Source organism: Nymphalis io, chromosome 15, assembly GCF_905147045.1.
Source record: "Nymphalis io chromosome 15, ilAglIoxx1.1, whole genome shotgun sequence".
Taxonomy (NCBI): Eukaryota; Metazoa; Arthropoda; class Insecta; order Lepidoptera; family Nymphalidae; genus Nymphalis; species Nymphalis io.
The window spans coordinates 7,944,112-7,965,216 of record NC_065902.1 but is presented as its reverse complement, the minus strand read 5'-3'; the positions used below and the strand labels follow the sequence as shown (position 1 = coordinate 7,965,216).

The 21,105-nt window shown below is 31.6% G+C and overlaps 2 protein-coding genes across 2 annotated transcripts in view; one reads left to right on the top strand and one right to left on the bottom strand.

Annotated features, from left to right (window-relative positions):
- Positions 1–15,305, top strand: part of LOC126773942 (probable ATP-dependent DNA helicase HFM1) — a 39,374-nt gene extending 24,069 nt beyond the window's left edge. The window contains exons 13-23 of the mRNA XM_050495204.1: positions 2,825–3,056; positions 6,917–7,059; positions 7,355–7,539; positions 8,980–9,077; positions 9,485–9,720; positions 10,588–10,823; positions 11,594–11,700; positions 11,799–12,431; positions 12,477–13,599; positions 13,774–14,440; positions 15,246–15,305. Of these exons, the coding sequence (XP_050351161.1) occupies positions 2,825–3,056; positions 6,917–7,059; positions 7,355–7,539; positions 8,980–9,077; positions 9,485–9,720; positions 10,588–10,823; positions 11,594–11,700; positions 11,799–12,431; positions 12,477–13,599; positions 13,774–14,440; positions 15,246–15,305 (3,720 nt within the window). The remainder of the gene's footprint in view (positions 1–2,824; positions 3,057–6,916; positions 7,060–7,354; positions 7,540–8,979; positions 9,078–9,484; positions 9,721–10,587; positions 10,824–11,593; positions 11,701–11,798; positions 12,432–12,476; positions 13,600–13,773; positions 14,441–15,245) is intronic.
- LOC126773831 (interferon-inducible double-stranded RNA-dependent protein kinase activator A homolog) lies at positions 14,764–20,935 on the bottom strand. The gene is made up of 8 exons (XM_050495035.1): positions 20,755–20,935; positions 19,717–19,911; positions 19,457–19,610; positions 19,045–19,162; positions 18,576–18,706; positions 18,225–18,385; positions 17,629–17,763; positions 14,764–17,460 (listed from the first exon to the last, which is right to left on the bottom strand). The coding sequence occupies exons 1-8, from the start codon at positions 20,755–20,757 to the stop codon at positions 17,212–17,214; spliced, it is 1,146 nt and encodes a 381-aa protein (XP_050350992.1). The 5' UTR covers positions 20,758–20,935; the 3' UTR covers positions 14,764–17,211.
- Between the last annotated feature and the right edge of the window lie 170 nt (positions 20,936–21,105).

Sequence of the window (21,105 nt, the reverse complement as noted above, 5' to 3'; positions counted from 1 at the left end):
GATCGATGGTGAGTGGTAATTTTATTGTTCAAAATAATACCTGTACAGATTTTCGATTTAATTCATTCATTCAACGTTCAATCGTCGTCATATTTTTTTTATATCTAATTACATGCCAAGGAAACATTAATGAATTTTCAGTCTTAAATATCAAATAATAATGTTTTTGTGACTAAATCCTAAAAAAAAACGGTTGTTTCATATGTACTTATCAGATTTCAAATTAATTGTAATTTATGCTTAGGATTTCGTAAAACTATATTAACTTTGATATCCATCACTCTGATCTTGTAACTACTGTTATATAATACATTGTAATCTTGTCTTAAGCATAAATTATAAATGAAAGAAACTCCTTAACAGAAAATACTGCTTTTTTAAAACGCATCCAGCTTTAAAAAGTTAATTTGTAATTGGTATGTAAATAATTATATTTATTAGTTATTCAACTACAATTTGAAACATGCTTACGATTAATTGGCCTTTGTCTTAAAACAATTCAAAAATTAGGTTTTAATTATAAATATCCATTTTAAATAAAATGCGCAAAAACTCTTCTTATTAATTTAAGCATTTTATTGTTTACAATTGCAAATTTGCACAATCAAATTGTTAATAAGTTAATAATATTATTTTTATACTAATATAGAAAGAAGCACCCAATCTTGAATACCTGTAATGATTGACATTTTGGATTGGTACAATGTATAAGCACTGACGAGCTACTGTTAGATACTTTTAAACATTTTCTCTATGCAATATTTTCATATCTTCTCAAAAACATTTTGGACTTGAATGATTACTTTGGTATACTTCTAAAGAACATCATAAAAAGCATTAAAAACGTATACATCTTTATTTTTATATTAAAAATAAACGCTCCTTAGTCGTGTCGTGTTCCACAAGTTTAGAAGTAGGTAAGGTCAAAGTGGCATCGTTTGCGCCTTGTGTTGTGTATTATACCTTATGTTATTGCAACATGCAACGCTCACGCCGCTTGCCTTGATGTGACAAAATTTATTTAAAAGTCTTTGAGGATTCCCAGGAACAGTGAAATTAGTTATATTTCGTTATGTTTACATAAATATAAAACTACTGTTCTTAAGTGGTTTTTTATATCTATAATAAAAATATAATTATAAGTACATAAAAAAAAAATTAAAATTGTCGGTATTTATGTACTTCCAATACACCATCTATAGCTACAGGGTGGTTAGCAGCTCCTGCTTTTCCTGGATCACAAGGGCATTTGCGAGTTTCGGGTATCATGTTTGACTCCTGATATTGTTGTATTTTTTGTACAATTAAAGCGTTTTCTTGTACCAAAAACATCTTTTCGCGAATCAAAGCCCTCCTCGATAGCTCGGCATTAGATATTTTCTGCCATTTTCGCGTTAGTCCTCCGGTAGACGACATGGCATTTGCGACCAATGAATCATTTGAATGTTGCTGTCGTAAGCTTATTTTCGTTTCTGTTGGTGAATACGGCTGGTTGGAACCAAAAGGCATTACTTTTTCCCGTTGTGTTTCAAATTTCCTACATAGGGCAGCCATACGTAATATTTTTTCGCCTTTTTTGTAAGCACCTTCAAGCCATTCTAGCGCTATATCGGACTGTTTAACTAATTCAGCCATTTGATTTGAATCAACAGCACAACCACCTGCCAAGGTTTTTTTCAATCTAAAAAAAGCCGCCCGATGGCGATCACGGCGATCTCGGAACACTGCTTGCTTAGTACCCGATTCATATGCCGCTAATTCAGATCGAAGACGTTTCAGCAAACCGTCACTGTTCGCAATTTTTTTGGCCTGAGATGCAATTATGTCAGCCATTAGATTTTCTTTCCTTCGCAACTTACGTACTTGTTTTTGATTTTCAGCTGTTTCTACGACATAAGACTTTAATACAGTTTTATATTCGTCCCAAGTGGAATTGTAAGTGTTTTCGAGGTAAGAACGCAAATTTACTCGCTCATTTGCATATTTAATTCGCTCTTCATCTTCCTTAACTAAATTTTCCCCCCTAGTAGTCCAAGCCATAGAATCCGCTGTTGTACGTCCATGAAAAAGTAAAAGCTGAACATGAGTCTCTGCTGCATTATGATCAGTGGCTATACCTGAAGCTTCATCTTCACCAGCTTTAAGAATGTTAGACGTTCTTATGTCGTTATATTTTGTTAACTCGTCTAACTCTGAAAGGAATTTATTGATCATCGTGTCTATCGTGTCACAAAAGCTAGCTACGGTTCGCTGAAACTGATCATCAGCTACATCCATCAACTGCATAATGTACCTAATTAAGTAATCTTTTTTGTCAAATGCTCTTTCGAATGTATGCCACAATACTTCAATATCTTGCTTGAATATTGGTTCTTTTATTTTGAGCATCATTTCGCGCCAGGTCTTGTCTAACTCGCCACGTTTTCGAGCCTGTGCTGCTATCTCCCGTTCGAGTTCTTCACGTTTTAACGCTTTTCGTGCCTCATTTTCTGCTTTTAATTTTTCTAACCTTTTAGCCTCTTTGTTAGCTTTCTTCTCCTCTTTTGATAAACCCATGGTATAAGTAAATGTTTACAAAAACTCTTTAAGGTAATTCTAACAAAATACAAATTTTAACGATTTCAAATGACAGTAACTTGACGCTGTCGTTAGTATGTCATTATAATATGAAAATATATGTAACGAGACTAGATATACTGTGGCTACACTGTTAAATGTGCAATTAATTGTAATATATTTTTAAAATAATCAGATTCCATCGATATATAAGATAATACATTAGAGTTTAAGAATAATTTTATTGTTATTTTTTTATTGTGTACAGGCCAGGTATCAAGCTTTAGTTGGTGGAAGCGAGCCTCTTCAAAGCTACTTGCACAAGCGTTTAGCTGAGAATCTCAATAGTGAGGCAGCGCTAGGTACTGTAGGCGACGTCGCTCAGTGTGTGCAATGGCTCAACTCGACGTTCCTTAGCGTGCGGGCCGCGCGCGATCCGAGGAGATACCTGGGTCTTCCGCAAGCTGCGCCTGCGCACCAAATTTCTAAGAAAATCGAAGGTAAGGTATTCGTTATCAACTTGGAAAAATCCATAACTGTTCAAGTACACTCTAACTTTTTTTAAAACCTTGAAGTGTTTATTAACTTAATTATTAAGCATGATTAATTTACTAAATTATTTACACATTCGAAAATATATAAGGAAACTTATAAATGTAATTTATTTACTAAAACATTGTAATAGATGAGATTCGTATTATTACTTTAACGTGATAATAGGCATTATATGAACTTGAAATTAATGTGAGGCAGCTGCTGTTGGCTTGAGGATGTGTTTTTATTATAAAAATATTTTTCATCACAAATGTTATTGACGATTTATTGAATTTACACGTGTGTGAGTGTACTCAAGATTATATCTTTGATTCATATTTTATATTCTAAATGCTAGTATTTATACAAATTTTAAGATAGTAAAGAGTAATAATGGTTTTCTTAATATATTTTAGGGCATAAAACATAATATTTGTTACACTTCGTAAAATCTTCAATGTTCGTTTCCTGCAAAAGCCTCACCATGTCCATGTAACAGTCCACTGCTTTCAATTTTGAAAGAAAAATAATCATTATTTATATATGAAAGTTTATTTTTTTAAATGGGTAATTCGTAATGCTTACATTAAAAATAATATATTTTGAAAAAAGACACGAGCTATAAAATTTATACAAGTCATATATTACCGTCATAACACATCAATCATTTAGACATTTTAATATTTCATTATAATTGTTAATGATTACTAATTACAGTTTCGGATTACTTAAAAACGAATGTAATAAATACCGAAGTGTCGTAGCACGAAAAGATCAATCGTTATTAAATGACATCACGTATCATAAACACTTGTTTATTTACAGTAGAATTTAATTTAAAATTATAGTAATAAAATTTTATATGGTTAATCAAAACAATATGTACATAAAAATCTTATAAAGACCATCACCCTGACGTTTATGGCCTCGCTAAGTAGGTAGTTCCGGATCGTGATGGATGAGTCTTGAGCACACGTCGCTCCTTGCAATAAGATGCACGCAATTTATACTTCACTAGTAACGCACCCAGATTAACTCGATATTATTTATTATGTTCATTTAAAATGATCACACTGAAATGCTTTATGAGATATAGGCCAAGTGTTGCGGGACTTTGGACTCGATTACCCTTTAAAAACAATCGCAATTAACTCCATAGTGGGATGTACAGAATCGCTTGCGAATTCTAATGTAACACCCCACGTAAGCTATCACAATGATAAAATCCGTTGTATTTTTTAAAATATTTATTGAAATAACATAGTGTAAAATGTAGAACTCGTCTAGATTATTTATTAACTTTTGTTTGTAAATTAACATGTGTTGTATACGAGTGATGAGATGGCCTAGTGGTAAGAACGCGTGAATCTTAACCGATGATCGTGGGTTCAAACCCGGGCAAGCACCACTGAATTTTCATGTGCTTAATTTGTGTTTATAATTCATCTCGTGCTTAACGGTGAAGGAAAACATCGTGAGGAAACCTGCATGTGTCTAATTTCATTGAAATTCTGCCACATGTGTATTCTACCAACCCGCATTGGAGCAGCGTGGTGGAATAAGCTCCAAACCTTCTCCTCAAAAGGGAGAGGAGGCCTTAGCCCAGCAGTGGGACATTAACAGGCTGTTACTGTATACGAAGGTATATACTATCTAGGACTATACTTAATCCCATTTAGTGAAATATTAAATTAGTAAGAAATGTTAATTGTTATGATTTAGTTAAAGTTAGCCACAAATGAATGCACGAAAACTTTTATATCAAATTTGTCTCTGTATAGACATCATTGTTGTTTCTTCTACTAAAATGTTAAAATTGTCGTATCTTTGTATAAATTTCAACTAAAAAGTATTGGATTAATGATGAAAGTGTTCTAGCAGTTTTAAAACTTAGGATACTCAGACCGACGCGGCAAGTTGACGTTATTTTATTTGTATTAAAGACGACTTAAAATAAAAGCAGACGCGTTTGAAAATAGTAATAAAATAATCCGTACCTACATGGAGGTTTATTGTCTCATTTTTTTCTCCTTTTAATAGTTATCAGTCTGAGTAGGTATAATATATGGTATAAATATCATGTTCTAAGAACATATAACAAGCAATCAATATATTTTTTGCTATTCAAAAATTTTTAAATTGGTTTATTATTCCGACGATGACTTAATTGGTTAGTTAAGACATAGCGAATCATTTTTTGTGATTTTGTTTATTAAAATTTTAAGGAAATTTTACTAGTTACTAATAAATAACAATGTATCAATGTGTTTCGTTTCAAATAGATATATAGGAAAGAAGAAGAATGGTAAATAATCCTATAGGCTCATGCGTGTATAGACAATCTTTGGTAATAAAACAGGTTTCCTATTATTATATTATTAGTTACATTATTTTCCTTTAAAAAAAAACGCTTACGCTTATAAATGTTTATAGAATATTTTGTAGACCATCAGTCTGCCTGTTGCATGCCCTTAACCCATTAATGTTAGAAATGTCATCGTTGCGCCAAATGAGTGCATGTTTATTTATAAAAAAGTCAAGTACGACGATTAAGCGTCTCATCTCTAAATTAGCATAAACAGTGGACGAAAGATATTCACAGAATCCCTACATTAATTAATGTAGTTAAATAAAATAAAGCGTCGTATGTACATCCTACATGCGACGTTTGAATAATTAATTATTTTCTCCGTTTACGGCTGTTAAGTGTAGCGAGAAAAATAATTTAAACGCAGTTTTTTTTAGTCATGGCTCAAGCCAAACACGTTGGTAAGAACAAGGTTAATGATATGTAAGAACATCGATTCAATAATCTAGATAACATTTATGACGTCAAAATTCGAAAACGGACGTGAAATGTCATCAATTGATATGCGATATTGACCATAATCATTATAAGATTTCAAAAGTACACGCATCGACGAGCCGGTTACCGTGGTTGGTAGATACTTGCCTTTTCACGCCGAAGGTTGTGGGTTCGATTCCCACCCAGGACAGACATTTGTGTGCATGAACATGTCTGTTTGTCTTGAGTCTGGGTGTAATTTTCTATATAAGTATGTATTTACAAAAGAAAAGTAGTAAATGTAGTATATCAGTTGTCTGGTTTCCATAGCATAAGCTTTGTACAAGCTTAATTTGGGATCAGATGGTCGTGTGTGAAAAATTTCCCAGGATATTATTATTATCGAAATAGTATATCACCGTACATTTCGATTATCAACATTTCATTCGTTAGTAATGACGTGTCCTTACAAAATAGCACAGCAGAGTTATAAACCAAATCTGAAAATAGCTACGCAGTTATAATAGAAATAAATATTCACGATGTAATCGTGTATCTACTTTAAAGTCCATGAATAATTGTCTGCATTTAATTAGCTATAATCCTTTATCTCGATAGCTCAACGGTATACGGGTCACCTAGTAATGTGAAGATCGCCGGTTTGATCTTCTCTTAACTATTATTACCCATACTAAATAAAATTCGTTATGATTGAGCGAAGTGTTTTATACCAGATATATTAAGTTTTTCATCGCTAGCTACCTTTTGATATAGTCATGAATATGTAACTAAGCGCCTCACGCATTGTTTAAGTTAAATATATATTTAAATATCATATTCCATCTTTTGGTTATGTCTCCAGGGTTATGAGTCTGGCTTACTTACCCTTCAAACTGAAACACAGTAATACAAAGTATTGATGTTTCATAATAGGATTACTAACGAGCACGGGGTAATCACTCAGAAAACAATTTCAATTGACAAGAAAATTTCCAGAATTTTGACCACAGTATCTACCAAAGCACTTTTATTATTTTTCAGAGCTCTGTGTAAAGGCAATGAACGGTTTGGCTAGTGCTGGGCTAATAACGATGGATGAAGCAAGTTGCATTGAATCGACGGAAGCCGGTCGCCTCATGTCTGTATATTATTTAGATTTAGGAACTATGAAACTCATTATGAAGGTTTTTAATTTCTTATTCCTAACACATTTAGAATTTTTTTTTCTTTTTTTTTAACGGGGTTTTTATCCTTGCGGTATGTCAAACCCATCCACTCACTCTGGTTTCCTTTCAAAACGAATAAATCTTTCGCCTTTTACATTTAGAATTATTAGGCTATTTTACATTAACACGTACCTATATATAAAATTCCTCTACAATCGTCGCGTGGAGACACAAATATTAATTATAACAGCCCGATATTGTTAATGCTTACTATGTTTCGCGGAAAGCGTTATGTTGTACAATCTCCGTACAGTTGGAAGGAACAGAATCTCTGGAACGCCTCCTATGGCTGGTGTGCGAAAGTCAAGAGCTCTCAGACATGCATCTCCGAGTTGACGAGCGGAGATGTCTCAACGCGTTGAACAGGAATAATGCGGCGGCAACCATACGATTTCCCATGAAGGGTAAAATTAACAGCAGGCAGATGAAGCTTAACTGGTACCTATTTTTTTACCAATAGGTATTTTTTTATATATAAATACATATTTTAACAGTGGCTAATAATAATTTACAAGGATATTTCAGTATGATTACAAGTAATCTTTTATTATCTTAACTTATACCGAACTACAAAAAAGCACGACGACTCAGATTATGTTAAATGCCTGCGAAATTATTCGATTTTTTTTATTGACGTAATCAGCAGGACGTACATTATATAGGATTTAATATCACCCTACACTGTCTACACCAAACTATACAACTTATATATTAAAAATATGATAAGTAGTTTAGTAGCTGCAAAATATTTTTTTTTATAGAATAGGAAGGTGGACGAGCATATGGGCCACCTGATGGTAAGTGGTCACCAACGCTCTTAGACATTGGCATTGTAAGAAATGTCAACCATCGCTTACATATCCAATGCGCCACCAACCTTGGGAACTAAGATTTTATGTCCCTTGTGCCTGTAATTACACTGGCTCACTCACCCTTCAAACCGGAACACAACAATATCAAGTATTGCTGTTTTGCGGTAGAATATCTGATGAGTGGGTGGTACCTACCCAGACGAGCTTGCACAAAGCCCTACCACCAGTAAATATTATTAATTACATATAAACTAAGACTGCTTAAATTATAGGTGACCTCTTTTCCTTCTTCGCGGGTAAAAACGACTAAATACGAAGAACTCAATCATTTTTGTTTTAATTAAGACAATTGAATTTAGTATTAATAGCATATTTTCATTACAAGATCTCATATTACAATATAAGTTTTTCACACTCGCTTAATGCGTAAAAAGCGTTTGTAAGGTCAGGTAACATAAATAAGTATTTACATGTTCAAGTTTACCCTTCACCGTACGGTTACGAGCGAATAAAATATTATTATATCAGCTTAAATGATTTTGTTCGTGTTTAGTACGACAGATTGTAATATAAGAACTTCCTTTATATCAAACGTTTTTTTTAAGATCACAATAAATAATGCGAACGTAAGCGAACACCAAATAATTATTTATAATATATACATTTAATTTCAACAATACGAAGAGAATGCGATACGATGAAAATACTTGACTCAATTCTGCAATTCTATTCCGTAAGACTAACTCACTCGTGAAATAATATAAACCGACAGTGTTACGCTATTTTGATGCGTATTCCTTTCAAATGCTATAATTATGACAATCAATGTCGCATGTCACATTTCACGATCATTTTCTGCGGTGACTTTCGAGATTAATCTTCTAGAGCTCTACCGTTCCTTTAACTAAGGATGGAACAATGTTTAGCACAACATTTACATTTAGTTACGAAAAAACTGACCATATTAGTTTACTTACTTACTTTAGAATTAAAAGAAAAAGACAATCCTAGTAAGTACATAGACTATAATTTATGATTCAAATAAGGACATGTGTTACCATTATAGCATAATCCAAGCTGTGCTCGGTTGCTTGCCTATCCCGGATCCTTCTCTCAACCAAGAAGCAACCAAGATCATGAGAATTGCGGATAGAGTATGCAAATGTAAGAATTATTAACCGATATCCTATTACTCAAATCTATAATAATATAGAACATTACATTATATATTATATTAATAAAAACAATCTATTTTATTAAAGGAAAAACATTCAGTACTTAAACTTCTAATCAAAAGTCAAAACAAAGGTGATTTAAACCTTTGTAAATTGAACTTTGATTTTGTAGGTCTACCCGACCCCGAAGTTTTGGATTCAAAATGTCGGACCAATAAAAAAAAGTTACTGATTTTTTTGTCGAGAAATTAGCTGTGTTTATACTCCCGTGCTTCACAAAGCACCATATATGACTTGCCGTAACATTGGATGCGAATGCGCAATGAGAATGTCTGCAGCCGAATACGGATATATTGGAAACTTCTCAGTCGTTTATTAATATATCATTTTTTCCAGGTCTAGTATCTTACGTAACTCGTTCCAATCTTATTTCTCAAAATCCAAAATTCTTTGCGACAATATTAAATTCACTGATACTAGCTAAGTGTATATCGGTTCATTTATGGGAAAACTCGCCTTACGTCAGTCGACAATTGAAGGGGATAGGGCCGACTTTTAGTGCTTTGCTCGCGTCCGCCGGAAAAGTTACCTTCATGTTACTAGAAGAAAGTCATCCGAGAGATTTAGAAAGGGTAAGTTTAACCATATAAATTAAATAATGTATTCTTTTGATTAAAACAGATATGAAAGCTGACATAGTCCAGTGGATTGCATATATGATCCATTAACGGTTCAAATCCAAACAAACTCAGTTGGAATATTCAAGTTCTTTATTTATGTTTATAATTCAATTTTAACTTGGCTCTAAAGGACAAAATTTTGAGTAAAACCAACATGTATGGGATGAAAATAGGCCAAATATGTGTCAACCTGGCACCAACACCCATTAGAGCAGCGTGATAAATAAGCTCTTAAAAGAGCAGGAGGTTATAGCTCTGTAGTGGTACATTAACAAGCTGTTACTTACAATATGTAATATTTATGACGCAACAAGGTTTCGCTTCTATCGCATACTGTCACATATGTTTAATTTTTTTACGAAACATGTAATTTAAACCTCAATAGTTCAATAGTATCGATTTAATATAGTCATACTTCATCGCCTTAACCCTGACCTGTTGAGCTATTGTCGTACCTACTATTGGTACTTGATGACGATGTAAGAAGAAAAAAATATGTAACAAACAAAAGCATTACCATTCTACTAGTATTGTAAACGTTAGGTTTGTGAGGATGAATTTTTATTACTTTTTCAGGCAAGAACTACTTAACGGTTAGGACGAAATTTGGAATACAGATAACTTATACCTACCCTTCCCTGACACGCTGGCAAAAGCTAGTTAATTATAAATAACATCGTTTACTATTTACAGAGTATAATATAAAAGACACTGTATAATGATAATGTGTAAAATTTCTCACTTATCTACTTCATAAGTTTCTACTAGTTTCGTTGTTACAAAGTTTATATTTTAGTTATATATTTTTATTTTATTTAGATAATGAATAAGGGTCCACCAGCTGGTAATATTTTAAGAAAACAAATAAACTTATTACCAAAATATAATCTTACTACAACACCAATAAACGAAAACACGGTACAAATACAACTGTCATTGTTAAATCACGCCTTATTGGCTGAAAACATCGAACACCTAACAGCTGGTGCTAGTCACAAGAGTTACATTATTGTGGGAGATTCTGATAACAATCTGCTATATTTCACGTATTTTAAGTAAGTATTGAGAACAAATAATCCTTTGAAGATACGATTAATATTAATTGATTAGTTATTTATATGAATTTGTTTTCTTTTTATTTACAATATTTGATGAGCTCTACCACTTTACTGGTGGTACAGCTTTGTGCAAGCTCGTCTGGGTAGGTACCACGCACTCATCAGATATTCTACCGCAAAACAGCAGTACTTGGTATTGTTGTGTTCCGGTTTGAAGGGTGAGTGAGCCAGTGTAATTACAGACACAAGGGACATAAAATCTTAGGTCCCAAGGTTGGTGGCGCATTGGCAATGTAAGCGATGGTCAACATTTCTTACAATGCCAATGTCTAAGGGAGTTGGTGACCAATTACCATCAGGTGGCCCATATGCTTGTCCGCCTTCCTATTCTATAAAAAAAGTTACTATATAACAATATACGTCATATAAATAGTCAAATATAAAACAGTCCAGTACCTTCTTCCCTCCCCCTTTTTTTGTCAACCGGTTTACTTTCTTTGGTTTGATAGCTACTTATATTGACGCGCTTTAGAGTTCGATAAAAAAAATTGGGAATACCGAAAAAAAATTTGGTCATTAGATGTAGTATGCAAACTCATAATATGTTTCCCTGATAATGTTTATGACCGAATTTCGACCACTGAGTGAACACTATTATATTAATAAGCACTTTCATAAATATATCCTAGAGTAAAGGTGAGGACATTAATAAACTAGACGACAGTTGTTACTATGCATTGTCGATAAAATTGTACATCTTGTTGCAGGGATTCAGATCTAATAAACATTTACAACGGATGCATGACCTTTAAAATAAACAGAAAACATAATAGCAAACATAAAATTTCTGTTCACTGCATCAGTTCAAGTTTTGGTAAGTTATTTATATCTTTAAACAGGTTTGTTATTAATACTACATAGGAATACCGAATTTACAATTATATATAACGATCAAAAATTGACATTTTGCAGTGGGTATGGATGAACAATGTCAATTTTTGTTTAAGGATTTATACCATATTCCTGCTAACAATGAAAGTAGTCAATATTCAGCGGCAATTCCACTGACAAATCCAAACAAGCAAGCCATTCCTAATATCCAAAAAGAAAGGAAAAGAAAGTCTCCACACTATAATGAAATAACACAATCTAAAGAAAAGAAGAAACGTGAAAATTATTTACTAGAAAAATTTAAATCTCTTAAGAAGTCTTTAGGAAAGACGTCAAGTGAAATTAATGAAAATGACCATAAAAGTGCTCAAATTTCAAACAACATACTACAAAATTTGACGAAATCAGAAAACTATGATTTTTTGAATTTTAGAACTTCTAATGAATCAAACGATACAAATCTAATTTTAAGTAATGATATTCAAAATGCATTTCAAATAGATTTTGAATATGACGACTCTGTAGACGACAAACAAGTAAACGATATTCTAAATGTAATTGAAAATGAAATGGAAACTGGAGAAAGCACAATTAATGCCACAATCTCATCTACATCTACACATGTAAGACGTCATGACCAAAAAAGTAACCACAATCCAAATAAAAGTACTCCAACAATGACATTGAATATTTCTAAAGAAAAAAGCGAAATTGGTAAACGCAAAACATTAAGTAAACAAAATAATTATAATTTCATAGAAAAATTAGAAAAAAAATTAGATCTGAATGATGAAGATGAAACACCAGAAACCGTCAATGAAACTGGTTTTAATAATTCTGTAAAACATCAAATAGAACAATATTTAATAGAAACAGCTAATAAAAAGAGCGAAAAAGCAAACGTTATAGATATACTAAGCCCTATTATTGATGATCAGGAACATAATAGATTTATAACGAAAAATACGGAAGAGTATAAAACCACCACAGATTTTCTAAATAAAGGGGAAACTGGTTCACAGAATCAATCGTTATTGCATGAAAATGATAACAAACTTAACACAAATATCAATTCAATAGCCGTCGAAGCCAACAAAAACTATTCAAATATATTACTTTCAAAAAAAGAATTGATTGGTAACGAGAACACAAACTATATTAATGAAAATAAATCCATTCAATCCTATAAAAAAGAAAATAACACTTGTGATATTGATACAGAAGGTTCTTTATTAAGTAATACACTATTAATGAATTTGCCAATAATTAAAAACAATTGTTCAATTACATCTAATTATTCAAATGAATTTCAAATAATAAATCAACCCTTATCGACAATGTCAAATACTAATCCCATCAAACAATTTACATTGTTATCCAAGAACAATTACTTGATGCCTTCTAGTGCAGATGACGACTCTTATGAAATAAATATTGATGCTGACAAAAATTCAAAAGAGAGAAAAAATTCAGAGTATACAAGAAAACATAGCTTAAGTAAAGCGCATTTTATTGACACCACAATTACAAATAAATTTAATGAAAAGGTTCACTTAATAGGAAAACTAGAAATCAATTTAGACGTAACTGAAATAGTTTATAGCAGTGACAGTAATAGTAATTTAAATACGAAAGCTATAGAAGATTCAAAGTGTACTTCTAGTTTTGATGTTATTCAAAATAAAGATATTCCTAAAAATGACAAAAAGGATGATTTAATAGTTGATACTTGTGCACGAAACTACAACGATCCTGATAATAATCATTGTGATTTTCAAAACCAGAAAGAAGGGATCAAAACATCAGAAGAAAATTTATTATTAAAAACCAGTAGTACTAACGTGAAAGATATATTAAAAAAATATAATAATTTAGTGAAAAGGTCTGTATTCTTAAGTCGTTATCAAAAATATTCGTTATTTTCTTTAACAGAGTCAATAAATATTGAAATATTATTTTTCATTTGATTGTATTTTTTTGTGAAGTTTTAAACTTCACAAAAAAATATAATCACTTCATCGCATGTTAAAGTAACAATAACATCACATATTTTCAGACGACACAAAAACAACATCGAATCTGAGCAAGCAATACCGAGTGAGAATATTAAAGATAATTTTTCATGCGCTGATAACGCAACTGTAAAACTAAAGAGGAAATTTAGAATCAGCGATTTAGACAAAATAAATGTAGATTTACCAAAATATTTAATAGGAGAGAGTCAAACAAATGTACCCTTTGAAACAGGAGGCAACATGGAAAGTCAAAATATTGATATAAGAAATATAGAACAAGTTAATCCCGATATAATAAATGGAAATATCCAAAGTAATATTAGTGATACAGAAGACGGAATCTTTGACATAGGAGGTAATATGTCACCAAGATATAAAATAGAAGAAGAAACAAAATCTAATTCGGAACTAGATGTAGCCGAAGCCATACTTAATCCTAAAATGCTCTTACAATGTATAAGCAAGGACGTTACTAATGATATTATACCTCCGCCACCCGAATTCTGCGATGACGATACTTCCCAACCAACACCACCGTATGTTCTACGTGATAACTTAAATATGGAATATGACTTGATTGATTCGCATGACAATAAATATGATGACCACATTGATAATATATGTAGTGAAAACTATGAAGCTGATTTAACTCCATCTAAAGAAATTGAAACATGGACGTTAACACAAAACGCCAAACCGAGTTATAAAGTATATAGTCCTAGCCAATCCTGTACAGCTATGCATAAAAATATAATTGAAAGTAATAGTACATCTAATTTTTTAAATGTACGCCGCACAAAGCTATTACAGTTTAAATTTAACCGTAAAAATATATATCGAAAGTAAGTTTTGTACGTTTAAAATATAAGCAATATTTATAACATATTAATTCGCGTTTTATGGTAAAATAAACAGAAAGTTCACTTACTTTTACCCTCCACTGAAATTATTCAAGATTTGTTTTTTTTTTATATATTTTATAAGCTCATAAATGTTTTGTTAAATGTAGGATTTCAAATAAAAAACTCAAATTCAAGCAATACCAAACTTTATTGTAGTTAGAGCAGAAAAAGACGCGCAGCAAATATGTTATTAGTTATATAATATTCAAAAAAAGTGACTACACGGCAGCTAAAGTGAGGAAATTTTTTATTCTTACTACTGTGACAATATCTATATTATATTAATATTATAATTAAAGTAAAACCAAGACTGACTAAACATAAAAGTGTAACAAGTGAACTTCAACATCTCGATGTTCCGACATATAATTTTATTTAGTTGGTCTTGGTTGAACAGAACTCCATTCCTTTACTCCAATTAGTCTTTTCTAATTTGAACAGTGCGATGTTGTAAAAGGGCAGGCTGAACTCACACCATTCAATTTAAAAGAAACTCGGTAAGTGCAAAACCCTCGTCGTTACCAGTAACAACCAATAAGACGACGATCCTGTACCAGTAGAAATAGTTACAACCTCTATACTTTGCATTAAAATAATGCCCATTTTCACAGGCAAGGGATCCTAACATCGCAACCATTAATTCCAGTGATATATTCACTCTTAACACCTAGTTCTCAGCTTCCCTGCAAAGTTTTCCATCATGTTTCAAAAAGAAAACCTATACGTTCACTGGTAAAATTGAAATAAAGACAATTAGCAATTCCTGCCTCTCCCATTAAATTACAAGTTAGTAGTAACCTGCGAGTTCCAACCCTTGCACTTTGTAAATTTAACAGCGATTTCAAAGCGAATTACAAAGCAAAGGTCGGGCAGTTCGTCAACAAGACAATACCAGCTGAGAATATTTTCCGTTTAATGCTCAGCATGTTAGAAAAATCCTTAACATACCGGACTAGAAAAAATATTATTTAAATTATCGTAAAGTTTAACTAAAACACCACATTTTATTTCATTCATATTTTTTATAACAATATGATACATTAAAGCTAATATTTTGGGTAAGTAGTAATTATGATTTCATTTTAATATATGTAAAATTATGCTGAATATTAAACTGGAAATTCATAGTCCACACTTTTTTTTATACAATTTTTATATTTTATAATTTTTTTTACATTTTTTAAATTATTGAGTAATTTCCACGCTGGGAAAATTACACTAATTCTATGCAAAGTATAGCTTGTATTTGTTATATGACCACTCCATACTTTGTTTCTTTAAATTACGGGCTATGCTATTTACTCTCGCATATTAGCAGTATTAGTACAAGGGTTTTCGTGTTCTTACTAGAATACTTAGTAAAAAAATCTTCTAATGAAATTGTAGACGAGATTATTTTTTTGTGTTTTACGAGCATTATTTTTATCTCAATTTATATAATATTTGTTAATAAGTTTCTACAATAATTACTAATTTATTAACAAATATTATATTGTTAATAAGTTAGTATTTACTACTCGAACTAGATACAAAATATAAGTCTAAAGTGCCCATCACAGTATCTACAATAATTGATGATATTACAACAATATACATGTATGTTATTACTATTGCGCCATGAGGAAGATTTAGCACAAATTCATCAGTTTGTCTTACAAAAAGTTCATTTTCAAACAATAATTCAAGATGCTATTTATATAAAGTATATATAGTATGACGCAAGGTTAAAAAGAGTAATTTTTTTAATTGTTCGAGAAACGACAAGAATAACTTGTAACATTTACAATAATATAGGAATATGCACCATAGTTATTAAGCAGAAGGTGCTTATTACATGATGGATGAAAATCAACTTGGCCAGGTTAGGGTTGACAGACTGTATAGCAAACCTATTTAAACCTTATATTAATAGGCAATGGTCAAAAAGGAGGCCATTGACTGTTTTTAACACAGGTTCTCATTAGCTATCCAAAGCCAAAATTTTGAATTTGATCACGGTAGTTCTATTATACTAAGCAAATTTGAAAATTATTAGCTACTATATACATATACAGTTTTTTTAAATAATATAAATAGTAGATTACTTATGTGTTACGCATGAGATATGTTTGATATAATCTATTAATTATTTTAAATATAATAAATTCAAAATGACAACAAACAACCTTTTTTAAAATAAAAAAAAATGCATTAAATATTGTAGGTGCTTCTAGACACATTTCATAAATATTTTTAATTTATTTATACATAAAACTATTAATTATATTAAATTAAAGCTATATTAGTAGTAGTAATTGTTAGTAATAAACTGCAAATATGCCAGTTACATAGCATAGCCCGAAGTGCTGCTGGCACAAGGCATTATTGCCATACTCATATGGATTGTGGTAATAAAGATTCATAGACTCTAAACCTGGCGACATCAATCATATACCTTAAAGTGGCGTTCTATGCTGACTAATATTTTCTTTTTAAAATTAAAGTATAAACTTGTAGTGGCCATATATTTTACATTGATCATATTACATAGGTCGTCATTAGGCGTGAATAATTGATGTCGCAAGATGAGGAGACGTTTCACTTCTTTGTCATTATTTTTAAATACTCGAGAGCATTTTGTGCCGCCGACGACTGAGCATCCTTGCTAGTGAGCCCTGAACCATAGCATACGGCGACAGGCAATGTTGATAATTGCACTAGACACTGACTGCGGCCTGTCATAGACTTTTCCTCAATATCCACATATGTTACCTCAAAAGACTGCTCAGAAGCTATCTCTTGCAGGAACTGAACGAAGTTAAAGTCTTTGTTGTTGAGTGGGGTCACCTAATAAAAAAAGTATTTTTTTAAATCTGGTAAAAATACACATATTATAAACATTTACACATAACAAAACATCCACCAATAAAACTACAACTGTATGCAAACTCTCATGCATTTATTGATTTTACTAACATTTTAAACACCCATCATGCATAAAAATCCAAATCATACCTGCAACTTGGCCAGGTTAGGGCCGACAGATTGTTTGAGGTGTTTGTGAAACTGCGACACCTTGTGGCTGTGGCTGGTAGTGAGTGTAGAGATTTTACTATCTTTCAGGTCGGCATAGCGGGCTGCGACACCGCCCTAGAACACAACAAGATTACGAACATTAAATTTATCCTATCTCTTCCTTCTCTTCATTGTCCATTGTTCCTGCGATGCAGGCACTTAAGAGCCGACTGAAAGATAGTAAAACACCTGGCCAAGTGCTATCGACCTTTTAGGAGAATGACACATGATCCACCTAACAAATATGTGTGTTAGGTTAGACAAAGACAATACACTATGTCAATTTAATGAGATTTCTCAAAATAATAAAACCTCAATAATACAACAGAATATTAAGTAGACTTAAAAATGTGTCACTTTTTTTTAAAATAAGTATAAGATTCATTTATATAAACATAAACTTACAGCTGAAGATTGACTAGACCAACTCCTTTAATGCTGAACATTTTATTGTATACCACTTGTAATGTTTAGTGCAAAAAAAAAAAATTATTTGTTCATTATTGTCTATGGTTGCATAAATAAAATTTAATTACCTCTTCTTCAGGTTGGAAGGTCTCTAGTGGATTATCCTGAAGTGCTTGCCACATTTTATATGCTGCTTGGCGCTTAGCCAGTTTTTTAGATTTTCCAGTTCCGATCTCGCGCCGTTTTAACAGTGTACAAACAATTGTGAATTGGCGCTCATGGGGCAAACCTAATTGAAAATAATTGTTGTTGCTTTCATATTTTACATAAATTAAATGTATATACTTTGTATTTAAATTTTGATTAATGTGTCTTAATATGAAACATTTAATGAAATAAACATTTTTATACATTGCTAGTCATAAGGAGACAATTTATATTTGAACTTATAGCATGGCGCAGTAGTATAAAAAACTTACGCCTGGAAACATTGTCATCATTCTCTGCATGATATGAGGGCGGAGGCCAGAAGCGGGACATACAAAGCTCCTGCAACCATCCCACTGGATTGCCCATCAATTTATCTTCAAAAGATGATACAACGGTCCCACTGAAGGTATAAATTTAACATTTTATAACTGTAAATTAATTTAATATAAACTAAAAATTACTTTAATTTTTGTGCTTAATGCAAATTGCAACATTAATGTCCAAATATTTAAAAGTTTTACTTAATGTGCGAGAGTGTGCAAATGTCTAGGGCATTTAAGTGCCAAAATACGAAAACATATTTACGATAATTTTAAGTAAAAAATATTAATATATGTAGTATGGTAAATTGTAAAATACACTAACCAGTAACATGTTTCACTAGAGTATATTTAAATGTCAAGCTTATTTGGTTCTCACTATAGGTTAGGTTAGGTATTACATTAAATAAATACTAACGTTTCAGGCACAGTTCCATTTGTTGACTGATCAGCGGGTGTAGCACCAGTTAACTTATCAAGTAAAGCTTTGGCAGCTGAATGCTTAGCTTCCTTTTTGGATCTTCCTGTGCCCATTGCTGTAAAAGTAATGATGTTACTGTTATTTTATTAAAATCAAACAAATTTTTTTTAACTGATCATGAATTTATAATTATTTTAATTACAATTTTTTTTTATACTCTTAATTTTTTTTTAATTAGACTATCTTTGGATCCTGTTAATAAATTTCATTATATTTGTACATTTTAGACTCATAAACAGCACATTCTGGTATTCGACTATATTTTCAGAAACTCAAAATCTAAGAATTTAGAACTGCATTTAATTTCCTTTTTTATATAAAATAGCATATAGAATTTATAAATACTTACCAATTAAATCTGCAACAGTCACTCGATAGCGAAAGGTAGGTTCATGGATCATGCCCTCTATCTGTACCAGCTCATACTTGGGAACCGTTCCCCGTCTAGCCAAGAGCTCCTGCAGTACTGACACTGGTGTCTTCATTGGAAGTGCTTCCATTTCCTAAATTATATTTAAAAATATATATTTTCTGTATGCATTTCTGAATAGAAATTTGAATTTACATTTGATAGAACTTTGTCAAACATTAACGATTAAAACTATTTACCCTTTTCGCAGCTTCATCAAGTGGTAGACGTTCCAAATTATTAGGTGGTTTGGGTCTGTTTTGATAACGGCGACGTGGTCCATGAGGAGGATGCTCTCCATCTGGACCTGCCCCATGTACTGGCATTCCATGTACAACTCCTGTTACCCCTCCATGGACCACACTTGAGTGGGGGTGTACGACACCACCGTCCAGCTGAAGAAAAACACTTCAGTCACAGTAAGAATTAAGTAAAATGAATTTATCTTGTTAAAATTCTGCTTAAAAAAATTTATATGAACAAAATCTTTAAATAATATAATAAATAAATCTAAATTACATTTGATTAAAATCTATTTTAAATTTAATTGACTTAAATTATTTTTATTTACCTATTTACTCACCTAAAAATGCCACCAAAACAAACTAAAAATTTGTGAAGTGCAAATATGTCGCGGATATACTACGAAAAATATAGTTATATATGTCAATTTTAACTCATTCTGTTGACATTTTTATATTTTTGCCGGTATTTGAAATAGGTCTTAAATTAAATAAGCTTCTGATAAACGCTCTTTATATTTACGTAAATAGAGAAATATTACTTAGTTATCATTTTTTTATATGACCCCAAATTTCACTTAAATTATATAAGTTAATTAGCCGAAAACTTCTACCGGCTACTGTATATACCGTACCGTCAATGTATACAACATTGACAGAATATTAGTCAAGATATTACATTTACGGTATTTGGGAAGTTAACACCAATAACACATTACTCGTGAGGTGTATGCGTTGGATTTTTCATATTAGTATGTAATTAACAAAATAAAAGTGAACATGTGATTTTGAGCTGACATGGCGCTCGGCCATTAAGATTATGGGTACCTCAAAATGGCTACAGACATGCCGGTATAATTAGCGTTATAATGTTGTATTTATAGTGAAATTAAAAATTTCAGGTGAAAACCAAAATTTAAAATGTGTAATATAAGCAAGGAAGGTTAAAATATTATATTTACAATTATTTTCCATGGCGGTATTAAGTTAACTTACCATTTTGTGTAATCTATCCACAGTTGCAACTTTTACAAAACTTCAAAGATAAAAATAGTACTAAGCGTACTTAGTAGTTATTAATACAATAAAAAGTCTAAGTTTTAATAAATTATTGCAAAATTGCTTAGACACCGCACATGAGATATTGCAATTTCCATCAATAGAATTGTTAAAGTTGCCAACGTCTAATACGTCATGACGAATTGTCATTTAATTCATATTAGGTATTGTCATTTTAAAAATCACAATTGAGGTCGTATTAAATATATTTTATTCTTAATGTAACTAGAAAAAAATACTAAAATTGATTGGTTAAATAAATGTAGTTCTTATTGCAAAGAAAAGATT

Coding starts and splice junctions, on each gene's coding strand:
- LOC126773831 (XM_050495035.1), bottom strand. Junction 19,163..19,456: donor GACTGTTGCAGATTTAATTG/GTAAGTATTTAT, acceptor TTACTTTTACAG/CAATGGGCACAGGAAGATCC. Junction 17,461..17,628: donor CTAACCTGGCCAAGTTGCAG/GTATGATTTGGA, acceptor TTTTTTTATTAG/GTGACCCCACTCAACAACAA.